Genomic DNA, 21159 nt, shown 5'->3' on the forward strand with positions numbered 1-21159 from the left:
TCTGCTAAGGCCCATGATGGCTTGAACCATGCAAGGCTTCTGTACAGCTGCTCCCAGATGATATGGGCATGGAGGGAATAAGATCAAACTTAACTGGAGGAAGCACCTACCAGTGCTTATAAAATACTCAAAGCAGGTGTGATTAAATCTGGCCCATAACTTCACAGGCTTCCATAAAGCCAGACCAAAACTGGTACAAGGCAGTTACTTGCTGTAACTGGAATAGCCTTTGTAATAGCCATGTTGGTTCTAGGGTGTGTCAAGGCAGGGGAGGTAATATTTTAATGGGACCAACTTTTCTCACCCTGTCTCAGTAGAGGAAGCAATAAGGATACAAAACTACAGTTTTAGGAGGCTGGTGCTCAGTTATACAGCTGAGGATTGTTCTAGGGTTAAGTTATAGCTTCATCAAATAGACTAATGTCTTCTACAGTGCCAGGACTCTAGCACGCTATTCTGCCTGCCCTGTGCCAGGTGAAGGCACACTATCTTTGAGAGCTTTGCATGACAACTACCCTCCTCAGGGAGTATGTGTCAAATTCCTTCATCCAGCTTTCCCTGTGGCTAGAGATGCCAGGGCACATAGCTCACAATGGAAACAAATCTAAAAATATCTGCTCAGAGAACATTTGTAAAAGACATGGGTGCATCTAGTGGCAGCTGCAGGTTTGCATGAAGAGCTTAAGCTAGGGAGGCATGGACTGCTAGTGGGGACAAATAGCTATTGCTAGGCTCCAGCTGACACTGGCAGGAGTAAGCTTGAGCTGCTGCAATATCTATTTTGACCTGCTCATGGGGTTTCTCAGGGGCCAGTCTCAGCCTTCCAAGACCAAAGGGTTATGGCTGCAGGTGAAGCTAAAAGTGGCTCCTTTCCTTAAAGCAAATGTGCAATTTCAGGCCTCTTTTCGCAGGTGTAGGCGCTGTAGCCTGTCCAAGTCCCTGCACATCCAAAGGGGTTGAGTGATTTCCTTGTCAGGGTCTCTTAAACTAAACTGCTTTTACAAAGGGATGCACTTGTGTGTCCTAAACCTGTAGCAGGTTCTACTCAACTCAGCCTAAAGCAGCATGTTTAGCTTAACACACATTGGACCTTGGGCATTATCACCTCACGAATCTGCCAGAACCAACCAATCAGCACATGGCACCTGCCACAGCATCTAGGAGATCCCTAGGCACCAGCTGTCAAACCACAGCAAAGGCCACGGGCAAGTCTGAGTTCACTGTGATCATGACCGAACCAAGCTAGGGGAAGTACACTGTTCCGGTTGCTCCCCCTTTCCAGCCTGCAGGGGACTGTACATGCCAGCTCAGGGTCAGATCATCACCGCCCCACAAGGCGCAGAGCTACAAAAAGCATCAGTGCAGGCCCCCTCTATTGAGCTAGTCAATGAAACAAATGGGTTATGGGAACTGAGGTTCCCTGGACCAGCAAAGGGGATCACTCCTGAGCAGAGCTACAACACATGGAGAAAAGGACTCCACCCTTGCTAATGGGGAGAGAGTTTGACACTGGATTTTAAAGTGTTTTACAGTAATTACCTTTCCTAGGACATCTGAAAGCTCATCCTGTCTGTCCATTTGAGGGGCTGCATGGGAATCTTGCAATGCTAATGGATAAGTGCTATGAAGAGCAGGGTTAAATCAGCAGCTGGTTCCTCCCAAGCTGCCTGTAGGAACAGGTGCCAGTAGCCACACTAGTATATCAACAGTGTAGCCTCAGAGGGCTGTAGCAGGTGGCTTTTCTAGGAAGTGGGAGGCCAGTTGTGTTTAAAAGTAGGGCAGTAGAAAGCATATGAAGTTCTGAACCCACTTTCCAAGCATGCAACTCCCACACACTGGGCTTGGTTCCCCCAAGTATTCAAGCTCTTAACTAAAGGCCAGACTTTCTCAAAAAGTTCCCCACGCCTTCCAGTGGCCCCATCCAGGTTTCCAGGACACCTCAAAACCCAGCATGCTGAGAGCTTTTGAAAATGTGGCCGCTTATTTTGATGCCTTAAAAATGGGAGCTGATCCCTGTTAGCCTTGGGATGCTTGTAGTGACCATGTTACCACCACAAGAACGCTCCTGTGAAAACCACACCAGCTCAAGTCTTGCAAGCCTAGCACAGCTGATATAAAAGCTGTCACATGCATTTCATACTGATCCAAACTCTCAGATGCATGGGGTGGGAAAAGAGTGACACTCCCAACAGAAAACACCATGCCTGTTTTTACAGAAGTTTTAGTTTTATTTAACTTTTAATAAATTTTAACTTTTAAAAAACAACATTTTGGTCTGAAGTTAGGTTAATGGTCCTTTTCTTCAACCCCTCTGTCTAGCCTGGAAAGTTTTAATACCTTCAGCATTTCAGCCCCCACCGAATCTGGTTTTAATGAAAGGCTCTCTGCGGTCCAGTTCCTTTTTGTACTTAGTTCTAGCTTTAAAAAAAATAAATAGAAAAAAAAATCAGTTGCAAATTCATTTGTCCATTTATAGCCTGGGCGGAGGGGGGGAGAAGCACATTAGAAGGGAAGTGGAATAGATCTTTCTTAAAGGTGATCAGAACCAATTCTTATAGAGCAAAACAGTGGGACATATTAAATCCCCAAGGAAATAGGTACTAGGTAGTGTGTCTAAACCACACAGCTTCCTTCCAGCAAGTATTCCATAGTGTCTAATAAATCAGCCATTAATACCCAGACCTTCATCTACTTAATTTAGCCTCCTCCATGGTATAACAAATGTCACCTGATCCCACAAGTCTGTTACTGGGGTGGTGAGCTGTAAACAGAGCACAAATTCATTCTGGCTGCTCTTCCTGCCTGCTCCCCCAAGCAAGTCAGTGACTTTGCTCCTCCAATTCCTTTGCTTTTCTGGGCACAATGGGCACATTTCGGTCATGCTGGGGAGCCAGCCGCCAAAGCTTTGACCTCCATTCACTAACTGTGGCAAGTAGCAAAGCCAAAATGGGGACCAGGGTCTTTTCAAAACTAGACCCCTTCATCTTAGTTCCTGAACTCCTTCACTCTGCAGCTGCGCGAAAGGCTCCCAGAAGGGCCTGAACTGCACGAATGCGCTTCGCTAAGAGGCAGAGCTGAAACTGACAGGATGGTCTCTGGCCTGCCTAGGCTTTGATTTCATGGTTTTGCTATTACCCAAAAAAACAAAATTCTATGCCCCTTCTGCATGGGAAACGCTACAATTTCCTCTGCAGCTGGAAAGGAGTCTGGGGAGAGGGCTTGCAGTCATTTCAAAAAAAACCCAACAAAGGGGAACGAGCGAGTCTTTGCAATTGAATCGAAGCCCTCAGAGGACAGTAAGGAGACAACAGACTTCTGCTTTGTGCGTTATTTCCACCAGCAACACAGCTAGGGAATTCCCTTCCAGAAACTTGAGAGGTGAGAAAAAAGCAACTGGAGAGGCAATGAAACCATACCTCACCAATAAAACAGACTGAGAAGGAACTGGCGCCAGCTTTCTCTCTCTCTCTGCATGTGTGTAAAAAAACACAAAAAAAGAGTGAGTGCAATTTGCCATCTCTCCCTCATGTAGCAATCTGGCTGTGCCTTCCACTATGCCCCTAGAGTTGGGGAAGGGGCCAGATAGTCTTGGAGAAGGGAATCCTTGCATCCCAGTTTGGTTTTAAGGCAGCTGGGTGAGGATACAGAGAGAAAGGACACTACTGTATGGTGGTGGCACAAAGTGCTACCACCCCTCCCCGCCCCTCAAAGTTGGCACATTTCCATCTGCAGCAATAGGAAAGAAGATTGACCTCAAATGATGTATTCTAAGCACACGTGTAGGGTTGGTGCTGCCACTCCAGGATCCATGCCTTTAGCCTCCCCCCTAGATGGGTCAGCTATTTCCTTCCACTAGATCAGTTTTGGGAGAAGAAGGGGAGTAACTATTTATAGGGGACAGGAGGGAGACCCTGGCACTACTGTTGGTGGCAGGGTGGAAGCTGAAGTTCTCTTAAAGTTTTGGCCTTCTCAGCTCACACCCGTGGTGGTGGGGCCGGGCAGCAAGCTGGCGACACCTCCACATGCGCCTAAAATCAATCAGTTTTCCGGTGGTTGTTGTTCAGGACGGGGTGCCCGTTGGAAAGGGGCCCATTCTTCATCACTTCCTCCTCCTCCGTGTTGTCGGTCTCTTCGCGATCACTCCTCTCGTCTTCCACCACCTGGAGGGATCAAAAAGAAAGGGGCTTCATGAATCAAAGTGAAACGGGGCGAGCAGGCTAGAGCGGAGTGGGACTGGGTGTCAGGACTCCTGGGGTCTGTTTCTAGCACTGCCACTGACTATCTGCATAATCTGTTTTGCTTCTGTGCCTTAGTTTCCCTGTCTGAGGCCCACTCCATCCACAGCCCTGCCCTTCCTCCATTAGTGCCATCTGCAGAGGTAACTTTGTGAGCCAGGCACTTGACTGGGAACTGGGCAAAATCCTCCCACACATCTCACACGGGGGCCACCGCACACGCTTTAGATGGCAACAGCTACTGCCTGGAACTGAGTTCGCACTCACAACCACGATGGGAAAGGCCCCCTCCCTGTTTACACTGACCCCCTACTGCCTTGCCTTCCCCAGAGCCGCTCCAGGACTTCACTGCTGAGCTCTGGCTTCTCCCTGCCTCTGCCCGCTCCATGCTGTTGCCCTAGCAAACTTCTCCCGTTACTAGAGCTGACCTCCCTAGAGTCACCACCCAGCACGTGGCCCAACCAGGTCCGGCTGCCTGGGATGCAACACTGGTGCCTCAAATCACACTGCTGCTTAAATCCCCAAGGCCCAATCCTCATAGGTATTGAAGTGCCTAATTCCCATAGGAATCAGTGGGAGATAGGCACCTGAATTACTGAAGATCTGGATCAAAGGTTTTTCTCTATCCTCAAAAAGGCAATAGAAGCCCCAGTGCTCACCAACACCCCTGCCCCCCCCCCCCACCACTCTGCTCCTCTGATAGGAATCTCTGCATTGTTGCACCACAAACAAACCAGCAACCCTACAATGCGGACAACGGTGTTTATCGTGTTCTTTGTCCCCATTAACCAAGACAAGAAAAGGCCCCCCCAACCGGTCTTAAAAATTGCTGATCTCTTCCATTTCCCCATCCTCCCCGGAGAGGTGGCTTCACTTTGCTTCCCTCCTGGCCCCTGGGTTCCAATGTAAGCGAAGGGTGACCTGGAAAAAACAAAAACACCCTCCCTTCCCACCAGAGAGAGTGAACCTGCCTTTCCAGTTATGAACTTGTGGGCCATGCGGATGATGAGATACGCCCAGAAGACATGCAGCGATTGCAGCACCACCATCATGAAGTTGAAGAAGTAATAACCGAAGAAGGGCGGGTACAGGTCCAGAGGATAGACCACCGTGCAGTGCATGATCCTATAGGAGAGCACAGGAGACCACTGTACTGAAAGTGAGGCAGCTACGCAACCCTCCTGGTTCACGCTGCTCAGAAGCAAAATTGCCAGCCTGGCCTAGTGGCTAGAGGGCCACCCTGGCACTCAGGAGCCCTGGGTTCTATTCCCAGCTCTGCCAGGTACATGAAATGCAACAGCTTGGCTTCGTGGATCATCATCCGACAGCCAGCTTTTCCCGCCCCACCGCCTACGATGCTGCCCCAGGCCTGGCAGCAGCAGCAGCCCGGTGGCCATGGTCAGAGGCTCGCTCACCAGAAGGGCAGGATGACGAGGCGCGTGACGATGAAGACGGCGGCAAACACGATGAAGATGTTGTTGCAGGTGTTCTTCCAGCCGGCGTAGTTAAACATCTTGGCAGACTGGGGGCAAGAGGCCAAAGCCACAGTAAGCTGCAGTGCCTTTGAAGCGTGGGAGATATGAAGTGGGGGGGAGGGGGCAGAGCATGGGCCTTGGGAGACTCAGATGAGTCACTGCGTCTCTCGGGGGCTCTCCCACCCATCAAATCCTGCCTTTCTCCCACCCCTCGTCAGTCTCGACCAGGAGCTCCTTGGGGCAGGGGCCGGGTCTCGTTCTGTACATACAGCACCTCGCACGACAGGGTCCTGCTCTTAGCTGGAACCTCTAAGCACCAAGATAGAGCAGCACTGCTAACAGCAGCTGCACGGTTTGGTTTTCAGTTAGGGCTTGCGTCTGGAGAGTAGCCCCCCGCTCCTGATGATGGACGTCTCTTAATGAAACGCAGAGTCACCCATTTCGCATCAGGTGTAATGCTGCAGCTGTAGTCCCCGTGTGCCAGGTGCTGCCCAGACACACAGTGAGACACTGTCCCCTGCCCCCAGGCACTCAGAGTCCAAATAGACCAGGGATGAGTCTCTGAACTCTTGGGTTCTGTGCTGGGCTCATTGGGGCAGCCCCCACACCCCATGGGAGAGAGTCCCACTGGCTCCATGGGGGCGCCAGGGGTTCTGCTCTCACTGGCATTGTGGTTTTGTGGTGCATCAGCCATGGGGAAGAGCTGCAGGGACTGGGTGGGGGGTTGCGTGCTGCTCCCCCCACCCGGCTCACCTCCAGCAGGTAGTCGGAAGAGTCGTGCAGGGCCATGATCAGCGTCCCTGCTCGGATGTAGTTGGCGAACCAGGAAAAGCTGATCAGGATGATGGTGGCCACGTGATGGATGATCTGCTCTTTGAAGTCCTGCCGAGAAGAGGGGGGAGAGGAAAGGAAGGGATTAACCCCCCCAACACACAAGAGGAGGGGTCAGACTCCACCCCAGCCCCTCCTGCCCCAGATACACCAGGCCCTGCCGTGCCAAACCTCCTACCTCTCCCCGATCCCCAAACACACCAGACCCTCCCTGCCCAGCACTGCCAAGCTGTTCACTCCCCCAGCCCTGCCCAGACACTCCCAGCCCTGGACACAGAATCCCACGCAATATCCCAATCTGGGGGGTGGAGAGGGGCTGCCTGGGGATCACCAAGCAACTACACCCATGTAGCGGGGGAAGGGCCACATTCCTAGTACCAGGGCTGGTTTGGGGGCCACTGCTTGCCCTATGGAGCTAGTGGAGGCAACCCCAAGTAGAAGCCCTCTGACCCCAGCAGACCCTTCCCTCCCATGTCCTGGGGACCTAGGACTGATCAGGGCAGAGGGGATTCTCTCCAGACCCCCACAGGATCAGCAGGACTCAGCCCAGAGCCACCAGATCTCATCCCCATTCAGCAACAGCCCGGGACTGGGGATGCACATGGATCTCCAGCCAGCCCCCCTGCCTTCCCAGAGACCCCTGCCTCCTGCACAGCCGGGCCCGCAGGAGACAGCCTACCTTGCGCTTCACGTCTGAGGCGATGCTGAAGAGCAGGGACCAGTAGAACGACAGCTCGATCATGTAGTACCAGTACTGTGACGGCAACGTGGTCTGCAAGGCAAACGGGACCAGAGAGCGAATCGTAACAATGCTCTGCTGAAGCATGTGTGCGCGTGCGCGCCCTCTGCTGGATGGGATCAGAATGGCACCACTGTGTGTCATAAGCCCAATTCTGCACAGAGCTAATGGGGATTCTCTTGTAGCTCGAGCGGCAGGGACCTGAGCTTTGGAAGCAGGAAGATCTGAGCCTTGACATCACCCTGGATTTCCTAGATGGCCACAGGCCACATATTGCACTATCCCAGCAATTCCTTAGAACTCCCTCCAAGGAGATGTTAACCGCCAAGTAGTTGCCAGGTAACCATCCTGACTTCAGAGCACGTGCGTCCCAATGAAGCAGGAAGCCCGTGCTGCGTTTCATTGGCTGCGTGAACAGCTATGCTGGAGCCTGAGCTGAGCCAGGACTCTCTGCGGATGGAGCTGAAGGAGAGAAACAGCCAGCTCTGCCCAGCGGCGCTAACCCGAACAGCAGGCACACGCTGGACTCACCTGGATCGGGTACCCTTTCCACACTTCCTTCAAGTCGTAGAACCAGGGCTTCTGTGAGGAAAAGCGGGACAGGGAAGACAGGGCAGGGGTTAGCAGGGCAGCTTGGCCAGGATGGGGCGAGAGACCGGGAAGGGGTCGAAACGGCAGATCTTACTTACATCCACTATGACGGCCATGCCAGCAATGAAAGCAATAAGGTAAAAGGTGAATCGCCAACTGGAAAAAGGAAGCAGATAGTTCTCAACAGAGGAGCCCGGGGCGGGGTGAAGGGGAGAGAGAGAACACATCATGGGGCAGGGCCGGTAGGGAGCCCCAGAGGCTAGAAGCTCCAGAGCGAGCCGGCCCAGGGGACACAGGGTTGAAGTGTCCGTCTGGGTCATGGGGGACCCTTTCTGTGCCTATCTCGTGATCTAGCAGGGACGGAGCCTTGTCCTATGCCCTGGGAGTAGCTGGGGGGGGGGGGGGGGGCTAGCCTTGCAGCTGCTGGGTTTTAAGAGTCCCTGCAATCCTGTCACCCTCTTGCCTTGAAGCTGGAGCTGGAGCCGTGCTCGGGCTCAGAAGCAGCGCTCACCAGCCTGGGCTGGGGAGGGAACAGCCTCCTCCACTCCCACGCACCCCCGCCCCCAACCTGCCTGCTCAGCCTGTTCAGTTCTGATGGCAGTGCACAGGGGTGACAGGGCACTATGGACCTAAGGGGATCACCCCAAATAGAATCCCAGGGCCCCCCCGCGCTGCCATTCCAGCGCTCACAGCCACAGATGCTCCCTTCACTACCACTGGAGAACCACCCACCGGCCAACCCCTGCCAGGTCTCATTACAGCGAGAGCCCCGGGTCCTCAGCAGAGCACAAGGGGGTCCCGAGTTCAAAGAGAGATGGGCTGCAGGGGGTGCTGCAGACACCAGGGTGCGACAGGTGCGCCGTTGCACAGCTGGGCGAGCAGCACCAGGCTCTTACCTGGCCTCCCGGAACTTCTTGAGCAAGCTGGGCCTGTCCTGGTTGCGCCTGCGTCGGAACCAGCGCTCCACCTGCCGGACCATGCAGCCGCTCTTCTTGGAGAGCATCTCGACATCGCCCTGGGAGGGGAGAGACCCGGGGGCGGTTACCGGATGCCAGGGTGACCCAGGGGCTGGCTGGGCCCCAGGACCAGACCACAGGGTGGTCAGTGGGAGACAGGAGCCACTTGTGCCAGGGGAAGCAGAGGGCGTCTGCCTGACGATCAGCGCTGTGGAACGGCAGCTTGCGTGGAGCTACCCAGGCTCGCTTTGGTCTCATGAGCTCAGGTACTGACCATAGTGAAGGCACTGGGTGGGGGCATCTAGCCCATGAGCAACTCTGGGAGCCCAGACTGGCCCTGAGCTGGTGCTGCTGCAGCTTCGCTGCTCCTGAGCTCGCTAGATCAGGTCCGTCTACACCCGCTGCAGCCACAGCCCACTATTACTGCGCAGCCAGACCCAGAGACAGGCTGGAAGCTGCAGGCCCGGGGAGCCGAAAACGGGTTTGTTTTGAGCCTTCAGAGCCAGTGGCCACAAGGGCTGGGGGGCACTGGTGCCTGAGAGAGTGAGAAGCTGAAAGCACATGGGCTGAACCAGACAAGTGCAGGGTACTAGCTCCTCTGCAATCCTGACCCACAGGCTGTTAGCCTCGCACACGCCACTCTGCCAGGGCTCCTCAATCCCAACACACCCTGGCTAACCCAGCTCTGGGTTTACCCCACACAGAGCTCTGCCCAGGTCCCTCATTCCTGACCCACATCCCCCTGCTATCCTAACTCCTCACACCCCCAGCTCTGCCGGTGCCCCTCACTCCTACCCGGCAGGCCCCTGCTATCTCAGCCTTAGGCTCCTCAATCCCAACCTGCATCCCCCCTGCTAATCCAGCCCGGGGCTCCCCCTCTGCCCCAGCAGCTGTGCCAATGCTCCTCAATCCTGCCTTGTACCTCCTCCCTGTTATGCCAGCTCTGGGAACCCCCCAGGGCACAGGTTGCCACTCTGGCCAGCTACCTACTGGGGATGAGGCAGAGTGCCTGTAATGATCAGGAATGGACCTCCACCCCACCGGGGGGAAAGACCAGTGCTTCAGCCCCTGCATCACTAAAGCTGCATGCAAAAGTGCCCCCGAGCGCTAAATGCAGCCACTTAGCTCCTCAATTCGCCTCCCGGTTTCTTCCAACACACAGAGCCAGATTCATTTAACACCATCACATTAATGCCCCAGCTGCTCGGCTAGCCCCGTATAGATCAGCTCTCAGAGACTCCGGATGGGAGAGGGCAGCCTGGGCACTTCACCCACAGCACCTGGGTGCAATACCAGCACCAGGCCTGTCGCAGGCAATACACGTCGTCCCGTCCCCCCTGCCATTGGCACACACCGTACCTGTTTGGGGTGTTTTGTGGATGAAGCGTAGAACTTTTCTAGCACGGGATTCGGGGTGGCTTTTAATCGGATCTTCTCCTTGACATTCAAAAGCCTGGCTAGTGGGGTAGCCACATATCTGGGGGTGGGGCAAAGCAGGGGAGAGGAATGGGGAACACAGGCAGAAAACACGGTTAGAATAATGCTTTAGAACATGGAGGCCCTTCCCTTTGTGGCCATCCGGCGTTGTTATAAGATGGGGCCACAGTCTGGAAAAGGGAGAGCACCGCGGCTTTCACACAGTTTTTGCCCATCTGTGCAAGGGGGAGGAGGACACGGCTCTCCAGAGTACAGCGCTTTGAGATCTATGGATGGGAAGTGTCACAGAAGCGTTAGGAGGAGTTATTAGTGTGTACAGCACCTGGCACCATGCGGCTGTTAGGTGCTACCATAATACGCCTAATTATTAGGAGATAACTCTTCAGGGCAGGAACCGTCTCACCCTACATTTGTGCAGCTTCTGGCAAAGACACACCCATTACTGCTTGCCCTGTAGGCCATACCACAACACAAATCCATATGGACAATCAATTCCCTCCTGCAACCTGACAGCCCTTGGATCAGAACTCCAAAGCTGCCTGTAAAGTCACTGACAAGAATGCTGCTGGGCAGTGGCCATTAGGCAGTCAAACCCACATGACAGAGCAAACCTACCTGAGCCAAAGGGATGCAGATAGCCCGGGAGGAATCTTTAACATCCTTCCCATTTTACAGATGGGGAAACTGAGAGACAGAGAAGGGACTGGACTCACTCCCATGTCATACAGTTGGTGAGAACAGAATCCAGGAGTCCTGTCTCCCAACCCCCCCATCTCTAAGCCCACTCCTCTCCCAGAGCTCAGGACAGAACCCAGGAGTCCCAACTCCTAGCACTTGGAGCAAAGAGTTAAAGTCAACAATGTGTGTGTTTTGATCAGAAGACCTGCCAGAATGGAGGTGACTGACAGGCGCAGGGGAAGTAAAGGATTAAAAATCAGAGTGGGGGATCTGAACTGATGGCCGGGGAGATAGAGTGAAAGAAAAATTAATTGAGGGAAGAGAAGAAGAAACACTCAGAGGGAGAGAAGTGAATGATATGAAAGCAAAGAGAAAGACTGAGCACGTCTTCAACTGAGGGGAGAGGAAAAAAGAACGGGCGACAGGAAAGACAGAAAAAGTGAAAGTCGAAGGCTGGGAAAGTGAATCTTCCCTTTGCTACACAGAAAAACATCTCCAGCCCCCTTCTTCCCAGTCCAAGGCCCCCACTTTTACCCCACACGGGCTGGGCATTTGCTGACAACATGTGGGGAGACATCCCCACAAAAACCCAGCCACCTCCGCCCCCAGCTTCACACTGCTCCTCCCGCCCAGCTGCAATCACAGCAAGATGCTCACAGGCATAGAGCACCCAGGGCGCACACACAACACAGGCGGGCAGCTCCCGATAGAGCTCCACGCACCCACGTGCCTGTCCCAATCCCCCAACAAAGCCAGCTCTGTTCTCAGGTCTCCGTTTGTCACCATGACGGTGGTTTATACAACAAATTGCTCTTTAATTCCTCAGCCCAGCTGTTCCTGCCTCAGCCCCCAGCATTGCTGAGACAGTCGAGATCGGGGGCCGGACTGCACAATGCAAGCATTTGTACCATGCTGCTTGGGATGGGTGCATATAAATATACTCCACATGCTCCGTATTCCAAGAAGCTAGGAGGCTAGAGACCCGAGGCCACGCTTTATCTCATTCCCACAGAGGTCCGTGGAGGTCGCAGCCTGCAGTCCATTGCCTGCTGCTTCATGCAGTCTGGGTTTAGGACTTTACACTATTTTGGAGGGAGGGACAGCATCTGTAAGACGACGTCTACACTGCGTACCTTAGCTGTGCCGCTACACCTGTACCGTGGTAAGGTACACAGTGCAAAATAAAACCACCCCCAATGAGGGGCAATAGCTTTGTTGGCAGGAGAGCATCTCCCACCAACAAAGCGCTACCCACACCGGCACTTTTCATTGGTAAAACTTTTGTCGGTCAAGGAGTTTTTTCACACTCCTGACTGACAAAATTTTGACGACGGAAGCGTAGTGTAGACACAGCCCAAGTAAAATAAGGAGATTCTCCCGCTTCGTTTGTCCCGTCCCACGCAATCAGGATCTGATCCAGTGTCCATACAGCCCAGAAGGCACCCATGGCCCACACACTGGACTGGGGGATTCAGGACTCCTGGGTTTTGTTCACAGCTCTGGATGTGGAGTGGGGTCTAGTGGGTTAGAGCAGAGGGCTGGAAGTCAGGTCTCCTGGGTTCTACCGCCAGCTCTGAGAGGGGAGTGGGGTCTAGTGGACAGAGCAGAGTCAGGACCCCTGGGATCTATCCCCAGCTCTGGGAAGCAGTGGGGTCTAGTGGTTATAGCGGGGGGGGGGTCAGAATTTCAGGCTCTGGGAAGGGAGTGGAACGTGGGGATTTGAACGGGGGCCAGATTTTCTAGACTGCTCAGGCACCTTAACAAGGTCTGGGTTTGCAGAAGCACCTAATGTGCACCCAGTGTTATGAAAATCTGCCCTCAACTGCCTGGCATTAAAGACAAAGCTTCCTCTAGGGACCAGATATTCCCTGGCTGTCCACCAGGGGGAGCTCGCTGCAGCTGGCTCCAGCCAGGCTGCAGGAGTGGATGCTGACCTGGACGCCCCTAGGGGTACTCACATTTCGAAGAGGTGCCTGACGACGAGGAAAAGGAAAGCTAAGGGGATGGTGATGTAGAGGTCCGAAGCCTTGGCATAGACCCGCCCATCCTGGTCTTCCAGGTCCGACCACGTCAGGTTCACCGGCAACCAGAGCCGGTCCCACCAAAAGTAATTGTATAACGTCTGGAACATCCTGCAGGGGGAGAGACACAAATGTAGTGGCTCATTCATGCCCCAGGGTTCCCTGCGTCTCCTACCCATGCCCCTGGGCAACACAGACCAAGGTCCCCACCTCCACCCTTGGATTCCCAGCACCCAAGCTGCAATAAGCAGCATGGACACACGTGACTTATCACGGCTGCTCCAACCCTCGCAGCCCCGGGATCCCACCACTCAAAGCACAGGCCCCCGCCTGTCCCAGAGTAGAAGGAGAATCACCGTAAGCCCTACAGTGCTAAGGACACACAGGAAAGTGGTGAGAACGTAGCTGGCGCGGAAGGGTGGGGGGGGCGCGGAATGCTGCAGCTGTTTAAACACCACACGGCAGTTTAGCAAGGAGAGAACCTTGTATGTGACTGAAATCAGAGGGGAAATCCAGGGATGCTAAATGTGGAGGGTTGAAAAGTGCCATGGGGTCTATAGTGGCTGCAGAGGGTCAGGGTTGGGACAGATGTACAGCCGGTCACATGCCATGTTCAAGTCTAGACACTCTCTTAAGTATAGATTGTACGTCCTTTGGGGCCGGGACTGGCTTTTGGTTCTGTCTGTACAGCACCTAGTGCCAGGGGGTCCCAAATGGCGACCCTAGGTGCTACTGCAGTAAAAATAAACAGCGTCCGTAGGAGGCGCCAGCAGCACAAATGCACCCAGCTCTGCATCTAGCCTTCGCTCACCTCCATGCAAAGTTCCAGCAGCTAGTCCCCCTGCCCAGCTCATCCCAGCCACGCGTGGGAGACCCAGTTTCATTCTGCCTGGGGCTCAGAATAGGGGAGGCTGAGCGGGTGACAGTGGCTTTCCTCAGGATGACTGCAGCACCTGGCTGTGACACAGGCTCCTTGGCAAAGGGTCCCTGGCTCTTTGCGAACAACTCACCTCAGACCTGACAAACGCGCTACACCAAACATGTCTTACAGGATATTTATCTATCAAGAGTAAGCTGTAAGGCGGGCTGAGCAAACTTTTTGGCCCGAGGGCCACATCTGGGAATGTAAGTTGTATGGCAGGCCATGAATGCTCACAAAATTGGGGTTGGGGTGCAGGAGGGGGTGAGGGCTATGGTTGGGGCCAGAAATGAGGCGTTCAGGGTGCGGGAGGGGGCTCCGGGCTGGGATTGAGGGGTTCGGAGAGCAGGAGGGGGATAAGGGGGTTTAGAGGCTCAGGCTACAGGCAGCGCTTACCTCAAGCGGCTCCCAGAAGCAGCAGCAAGTCCCTTCTCTGGCTTCTATGTGGAGGTGTGGCCAGGTGGCTCTGCATGCTGCCCCGTCCGCAGGCATTGCCCCTGCAGCTCCCATTGGCTGCAGGGGGTGGCACTTGGCTCCCATTGGCTGCAGTTCCCAGCCAATGGGAGCTGCAGGGGGCAGGGGCAGCATGCAGAGTGGGAACCCCTTGGCAGCCCTTACACATAGGAGCCGGAGTGGGGCCATGCTGCTGCTTCCGGGAGCTGCGTGGAACAGCCCCTGACCCTGCTCCCCGGCTGGAGCACGGCAAGCACCAGACCCTGCTCCCCAGCAGGAACTCGAGAGCCGTATTAAAATGGCTGGTGGGCCAGATCCAGCCCACAGGCTGTAGTTTGCTCACACCTGCTGTAAGGTGTCTAAAGAAAGCTCATAGCTTGTCAAGATTCACAACTGTACAGGTACTAGCAAGGACTAATGTATTTCTACTGATAGTATGCTTTATGGACTTGCAGTGAAAAAAATCAGTCACCAGGGTATAGGTCTCAGTGACAGCCCACGCAGGCAGGAGGGAGTTGTCATGCCTCCTCTATTTAGCAGGTGATGCAATGCAAGGCTCCTTTGTTTAGCCTTGCGCCATACAAACAATCAAAACCTCTTAAAGGTGAAAAAGGAGGATTGCAACAAGACTCGGGCTCGTCCTGGCTGTGAACAGGAACAAAAAAAAGTTTCAGTCTCAACAGAGGACGGAAGGATTCTTTGGATCCAGTCATGGAGGAAACCCCTTTGGGAGCAGGGGTGTTTTCACCAATATTTGGATCCTGGTTCTTCTGCAACAGGCTGAATATTGGGGGGAACCTGACTTTATTAGCTAGGAAAGGGAACTATTGATAAGCGTTGACCCAACTTTGCATTTTGTTTTGTAACACAACCTTCTCTCCACTGCTCGCTTTTGTTTCTAGTTAAATCTCTATTCTCTCTCCGATAAACCGGCTTTGGTTTTATTAAAAGTGCTCACAAGTGCAGAGTGGTTTACGGTAAACTAGGGCACACTGCTCCTGTGGGGGCAGAGGAGCTGGGAATTCTGTGAGCATCAGGGGCCCAGGGGAACGATTCAAAAGGGCCTCTTGGACTGGGGCACATCTCTTACTAACCAGCAAGGTGAAGAGAGGGCTGGCATAGCCTGGAAGAGAGAGCCTGGGCAGCAGAGAGGCTGGTGGCATATGACCAGCCAGGCATGGCCAAGACTCAAGCTGGAGGCAGTGGTGGTAAGATGGCTCTCAGTGCTGACTGTCAGGCTGGCTCTCTGCCGGCCCCCCGCTCCAGCATGTGCAGAGGAAGACCCTCCAGATCAGCCATGGAGCACTCTGCCACTCTGACAGCAACTCAGTGCAAGCGGAGCAGATGTCTCCTGGTTGCCGTTTGCCTCCATGTCACAGATTCCAGTCCAGCCCACTCCCTGGCAGCAAAACCAGAGAGAGGAGGCTGCCCCAGTGTCTGGGTTGAGGCCCATCTCTGTGTGAGCAGCTTGTATGAAACAGGGCTGAAACCCACTAAACAACTCCCCTCCCCCATGTGGCTGCATAATATGCAGTTCAGTCTGGGACTGTGCTTCACCCCAGAGATGGCTGCCCTCCATCAGTGCTGGAGAAACACAAGATCCACCTTCCCCCTTCTTGCATCGGCAGGGCACCTGGGTTCTATTACCAGCTCTGCCACTGCCCTCAGACAAGTCATTGCCCTGTATGCCTCTGCTTTCCCTCCCAGCCTTTGCCTTGGCTATTCGGACTGCGAGCTCATCATAGCGAGGACCGTCTCTCACTCTGCGCCCATGCAGGGTCCTGATCTCTGTGGCTGTTGTAATACTCTATAGCTTAACAGGGAGCATGGAGCACTAAAAAGCTTAATGGTGACCAGATACTCAGCACAATATTCACAACAAGGGGGAGGGAACGCAAGCCAAAACAGGGACAGAACAGGTTAAAGAATATTTAGCTAAGTTAGTCAAGTATTCAAGTCAGCAGGGCCTGATGAAATTCACCTTAAGGTACTTAAGGAACTAGCTGAAGCAATCTCAGAACTGTTAGAAATTATCTTCCAGAACTCATGGAGGAGGGGTGAGGTCTGAGAGGACCTCAGAAGGGCAAACACAGTACCTGTCTTGAAAAAGGGGATCAAAGAGGACCCAGTGAAATATAGACTAGTCAGCCTGACTTCAATACCTGGAAAGATACTCGAACAAATTACTGAACAATCAATTTGTAAACACCCGGAAGGTAACAGCAAGAGCCAAGAACAAATCATGCCAAACAAACTTAATTTTCACCTTTGACAGGATAACTGGACTAGTGGATGGTGTAAAGCAGTAGATGTACATCTTGATTTTAGTAAAGCTTTTGACACCTTCCCACATGGCATCCTCAATTGCACACTACGGAATGTGGTCTAGAGAAAGGTGGGTGCACAGCTGGTTGAAAGACCATCCTCAAAATATAGTTATCAATGGTTAGGGATCAAACTGGGGGGGGACGGGGGGGACACAAGGCGGACAGATTTAGTGGGGTTATGCAGGGGTCAGTCCTGGGCTGGTACTATTCCAGTCATTAATATGAAAATATTGGATAATGGAGCTCCAGATGACACCAAGCTGGGAGGAGTTGCTGGCACTCTGAAGGACACGATTAGAATTCAAAATGACCTTGACAAATTGGCCTGAAATCAACAAGATGAAATTCAATAAAGAGAAGTGCAAAGTACTTCACTTAAGAAGGGGGGGGGGGGAGAGAATCAATTGCACAACTACAAAGGGGGGGATTAAGTGGCTGGGTGGTAGCACTGCTGACAAGGATCTGGGGGTTATAGTGGATCAAAAATTGAGTAAGAGCCAACAATGTGATGCAGTTGCGAAAAACGCTAGTATCATTCTGAGGCATGTTAACAGGAGTGGCATTTGTAAGACAAGCGAGGTAATTGTCCGGCTACATTCAGCACTGGTAAAGCCTGCATCCAGTTCTGGGTGCCAGACTTTAGGAAAGATGTGGACAAACTGGAGGGAAGCCAAAGAGAGGGCAACAAAAATGATAAAAGGTTTAAAAAAACATGACCTAAGAGGAAAGGTAAAAACCTGAGCATGTTTAGTCTTGAGAAAAGGAGACGGGGACCTGATAACAGTCTTCAAATATGTTAAGTGCTGTTACAAAGGATGGTGATCATATGTTTTCATAGAATATCAGGGTTGGAAGGGACCTCAGGAGGTCATCTAGTCCATGCCCCTGCTCAAAGCAGGACCAATCCCCAATTTTTGCCTCAGATCCCTAAATAGCCCCCTCAAAGATTGAACTCACAACCCTGGGTTTAGCAGGCCAATGCTCAAACCACTGAGCTATCCCTCCCCCACTGGGCATAGGACAAGTAGTAATGATTGATCTCTGCCTCTATGCCTCAGTTTCCCAGCCTGTGGAAAAGGACTAACACTTGCCACATGGGAAATACAGACGGGGCTATATTCAAAGTCCTTTGAGCCCCTTAGAGGAACAGGACACTAGGGTGTAGCTTAACAGCTGCCCCTCCCCTCTCCAGAGGTGGCTGCATTTTGGTGCTGGATGGCAGCATGCAAGGACAAGCAAATCTCCCACCCCATCTCCTGCTCCTGGCCTTGGACAGCCACTGGGGAGCAAAGGACCTGCAAAGCGCAGAAAGTGGGTAACCAAAAAGGCCAATATTCACCTGGCTCTGCCTGGAGCCAACTCACCAGAAACTGACTTTGCTAAGTGGCACCCTGCCCGGGCCACTGGACAGACTGGCATGGCCACCCCACCAACACGCAGTCCCCCCTGTTGGGGCAGACTCAAGCAAGGGGGACCCTCCCTGCAACAAGCTGCCTCACCTACCAGAATGCCCCCCAATAAAAGGCTTGGCTGAGACAGAACCGAGGCAAACGGACAGAGTGGGGCTAGGGCTGCAGGGTGCCACAGTTCAATAGGAATCAGTCACCGCTCGGCAGCCTGGTGTAGAGCTTAGCTCAGTGGGGGAGGGAGCAGAGCACATGGGCATTGGAGCACCAGTGAACCATTTCCCGAGCACTTACCGTTCCCTGCAGCACACGTGAGAGAAGGAATACAGCCACGAATGCACTGCTGTGAACCACTTGTGAGCATGAGCAGTGTTCACAGAGTACTAAGCATTACCGTTGTGGGCAGATTTGTTCTGAACCAAATAGCCTCTTCATGCACACGAGGGTGAATTTTATCAGGGCTAAACTCCAGGGTAAATCTGGAGTCACGCCACCAGCCTCAGCATGGCAGCTCCCCGCACTGCCAAGAGCAGGGCTGGCCCTGTGCCTCAAATCAAAGCTGGTTGAAAAATATCAACTCTGGAGGTGACTGAGATCGAAACTATAGAGCTTTCTCCCCCGCCCTAGCACCACTGACAGCCCAGACACCAACAGCTGGGCTGGCCAGTTTCACTTCCTGGTTCTTTCCCCTCCTCTGTCTGCATCTCCCTGCCGGACCCCTAACCTGCCCATCACACTCCCCCTCTGCTCTCTTTCCATCCCCTTATCCACCCATCTCCCTCCATTCCCTTTTATCCCTGAACATACACCCGAGCCCCTGTATTCTGCCCTACCTTGTCATTTCCTCCTTATCCCATACCATCCCCCTACTCCCTGGACACCCAGCCACTGGCCTCTCCCATTAGACCCTCAATCCTGTCTCCGCCCCACTGGCACCCACCCATCTGAATAATAATACAAAAAAATAAAGGGAAAACCCCAACCAAATGGATGATCCAGGTGCGGAATAACCAGCCCCCCTCCACACCCCCACTGATGATTAGTTAGAGTTGTTGCCCCATCAAGTGGTGTGTCTCGTCATTAAAGGAAACCTGGGTGCAGATCCACATTAAAACTTGCTCAATAGCACAACAACTGCAGATCCAACACATAGCCCCCCCGCACAACCACCACCACAATGTGCTCAACCAACCAGCAAACGCACTGTCAACCATGCCACCCTAGTGACATCATCCCAACACACAATGGCAGCCAATAGCCTAACCCAGAGCAGGTGGCAACAGGTATTACGTGTATTATAGTAGCACTTTGGGACCCAAACTGAGATCAGGGCCCCGTTGTGCTGGGCATGGCACAGACACAGAGCGAGAGACGGTCCTTCACCCAAAGGAGCTTGCAGTCTAAAGAGACTGAGCAAGTGGAACCTAATTAGGAAATGGAAGGGGAAACTGAGACACAAGAGGGGCCATCACTTGCTAAAGTAATCAACAGGTCAGTGGCAGAGCTGTGAATAGAACCCAGGCATCCAGAGTCCCACCTGAGAGAAGCAGTGTGGGATGCATGATCTTTCACAGGGGTCATATCCTGTTCCCATTCCCTCCTACAGACCCTTCTACCCCATGTGCAACAGAGTTCAGAGCACACACTGCTGGGGGCTGGGAGTGGCCAGGTGTCTGGAAAGTGCCCATAAGCCCCCTCCACACACACATACACACACGGCACTAGCTACATTCTTCACTGCAGGCTCTCTCTGGGGCAGCCCATGAGCTCTCTCTCGAGGCAGGCACTTGGTGTGACGCAACGAGCCCAGGGCACTAGAATAGCCTCAGCAGCAGCAGCGTTGCAATCTGTTGATGCAAACGTCCCAAAGGAGACAGCATTCCGGGCATGGCCCCACACCAAGTTCCCAGCCCTTGGAAACCAATGACACAGCCCCTAGTGTCGGGTTCTACGGAGGGGCTGGGATGCCCACACACCACATCTCTGCAGGCACAGAACTCAGAGTCCCCTCAGGGATCTATGGGGCAGAGCCACAGCTGGGATAAGCCAGTGCAGCGTGGAGAGGAAGGGCGTTGGTCTAGGACTTGGGAGAGTGAGGGTCAACTCCCTACTCTTCCACACTGCCTATGTGACCTTGGGACAGTCACTTAACTGCTCTGTGCCTCAGTTTCCCCATGTGTACAGGATAACGGCACTCCCCTGCCCAGAGGGATGACAGAATAAATACACTAAAGAGCATGAGGTGCTCAGGTACTAAGGAGACGGGGGCCTAATAACGTCCTATGACATTCCAGCTGCACTGAGGTCGATGGGAACACACCCATTTACCGTAGCTGAGCATCTGATTCTGGATTTTCCAAAGGGCAGAGAAGGGTACAGCTAGGGAAGCCCTGGCACAAGGAGGGTAAGTGGCCTGCTGCAAGGCCACAGAGTGATCCAGTGACACAAATGGGATTAGGACCCAGGAATTCTGATGCCCAGTCCCCTGCTCCAACCCTTAGACCCCACTCCCTCTTGGTTAATTTTAACCTGACTTTCCCTTCTTTGCAGGGTCCCCTTGATTACAGCAGTGGCTATCTAGCCAGGCATACCAGCCACAGAGATCCTCTCCCGCTGATGAGCTCTGTGTTCACCCTGCCATTCTAGGGACTGCGTGGATTAGGTTCAGGGGGAGAGTTGGACACAGAGACCCACCCAGGGTGCATTTGGGCACCTTGGTGCCCAATCTCCCAAGTGGCTGTATGTCCCCTGGCAGGTGCAGAGCCTCTTCTGCTCCTGCCAGTCAGTGGGAGTGAAGGCTGCCTGGCAGCCAGGAGGATCGGGACCCCTTAAAACTGCCGTAGAGGGCAAGCAATAGGGCTGCAAAGCAGGGCGAAGGGGAGGATTCCTGAGTGCAGCGCAGTCAGGGCAGGGCAGGAAGCTGGGTTGTTGCTGCCACCATCTGTCAGTGGGGTTGGGATGGCGGCAGCATTGCCGCATGGGCTCTCCAGCCCTACAGAGCAGCAGCAACACAAAGCAAGGCTCTCCCACACCCCCACCTGCGGGAGCTTCGTAACCTCAGTCCCCCCCGCCCCCCCCAAAATGCAAGACC

The 21159-nt window shown here is 53.5% G+C and overlaps 1 protein-coding gene across 3 annotated transcripts in view; it reads right to left on the reverse strand.

Moving 5' to 3' along the window:
• Window positions 1-2207: 2207 nt before the first annotated feature.
• The window catches only part of CERS2 (ceramide synthase 2), a 47148-nt gene continuing 28196 nt past the window's right edge, over window positions 2208-21159 (reverse strand). For all 3 annotated transcript variants that reach the window (XM_038383536.2, XM_043502264.1, XM_038383535.1), the window contains exons 2-11: window positions 12901-13074; window positions 10187-10304; window positions 8768-8886; window positions 7970-8027; window positions 7812-7862; window positions 7221-7313; window positions 6464-6592; window positions 5651-5757; window positions 5207-5360; window positions 2208-4160 (exon numbers count right to left, since the gene is read on the reverse strand). In XM_038383536.2, the coding sequence (XP_038239464.1) occupies window positions 4035-4160; window positions 5207-5360; window positions 5651-5757; window positions 6464-6592; window positions 7221-7313; window positions 7812-7862; window positions 7970-8027; window positions 8768-8886; window positions 10187-10304; window positions 12901-13073 (1128 nt within the window). In that variant the 5' untranslated portion in view covers window position 13074 and the 3' untranslated portion in view covers window positions 2208-4034. The remainder of the gene's footprint in view (window positions 4161-5206; window positions 5361-5650; window positions 5758-6463; window positions 6593-7220; window positions 7314-7811; window positions 7863-7969; window positions 8028-8767; window positions 8887-10186; window positions 10305-12900; window positions 13075-21159) is intronic.

This window comes from Dermochelys coriacea, chromosome 24 (assembly GCF_009764565.3).
Source record: "Dermochelys coriacea isolate rDerCor1 chromosome 24, rDerCor1.pri.v4, whole genome shotgun sequence".
NCBI lineage: Eukaryota > Metazoa > Chordata > Testudines > Dermochelyidae > Dermochelys > Dermochelys coriacea.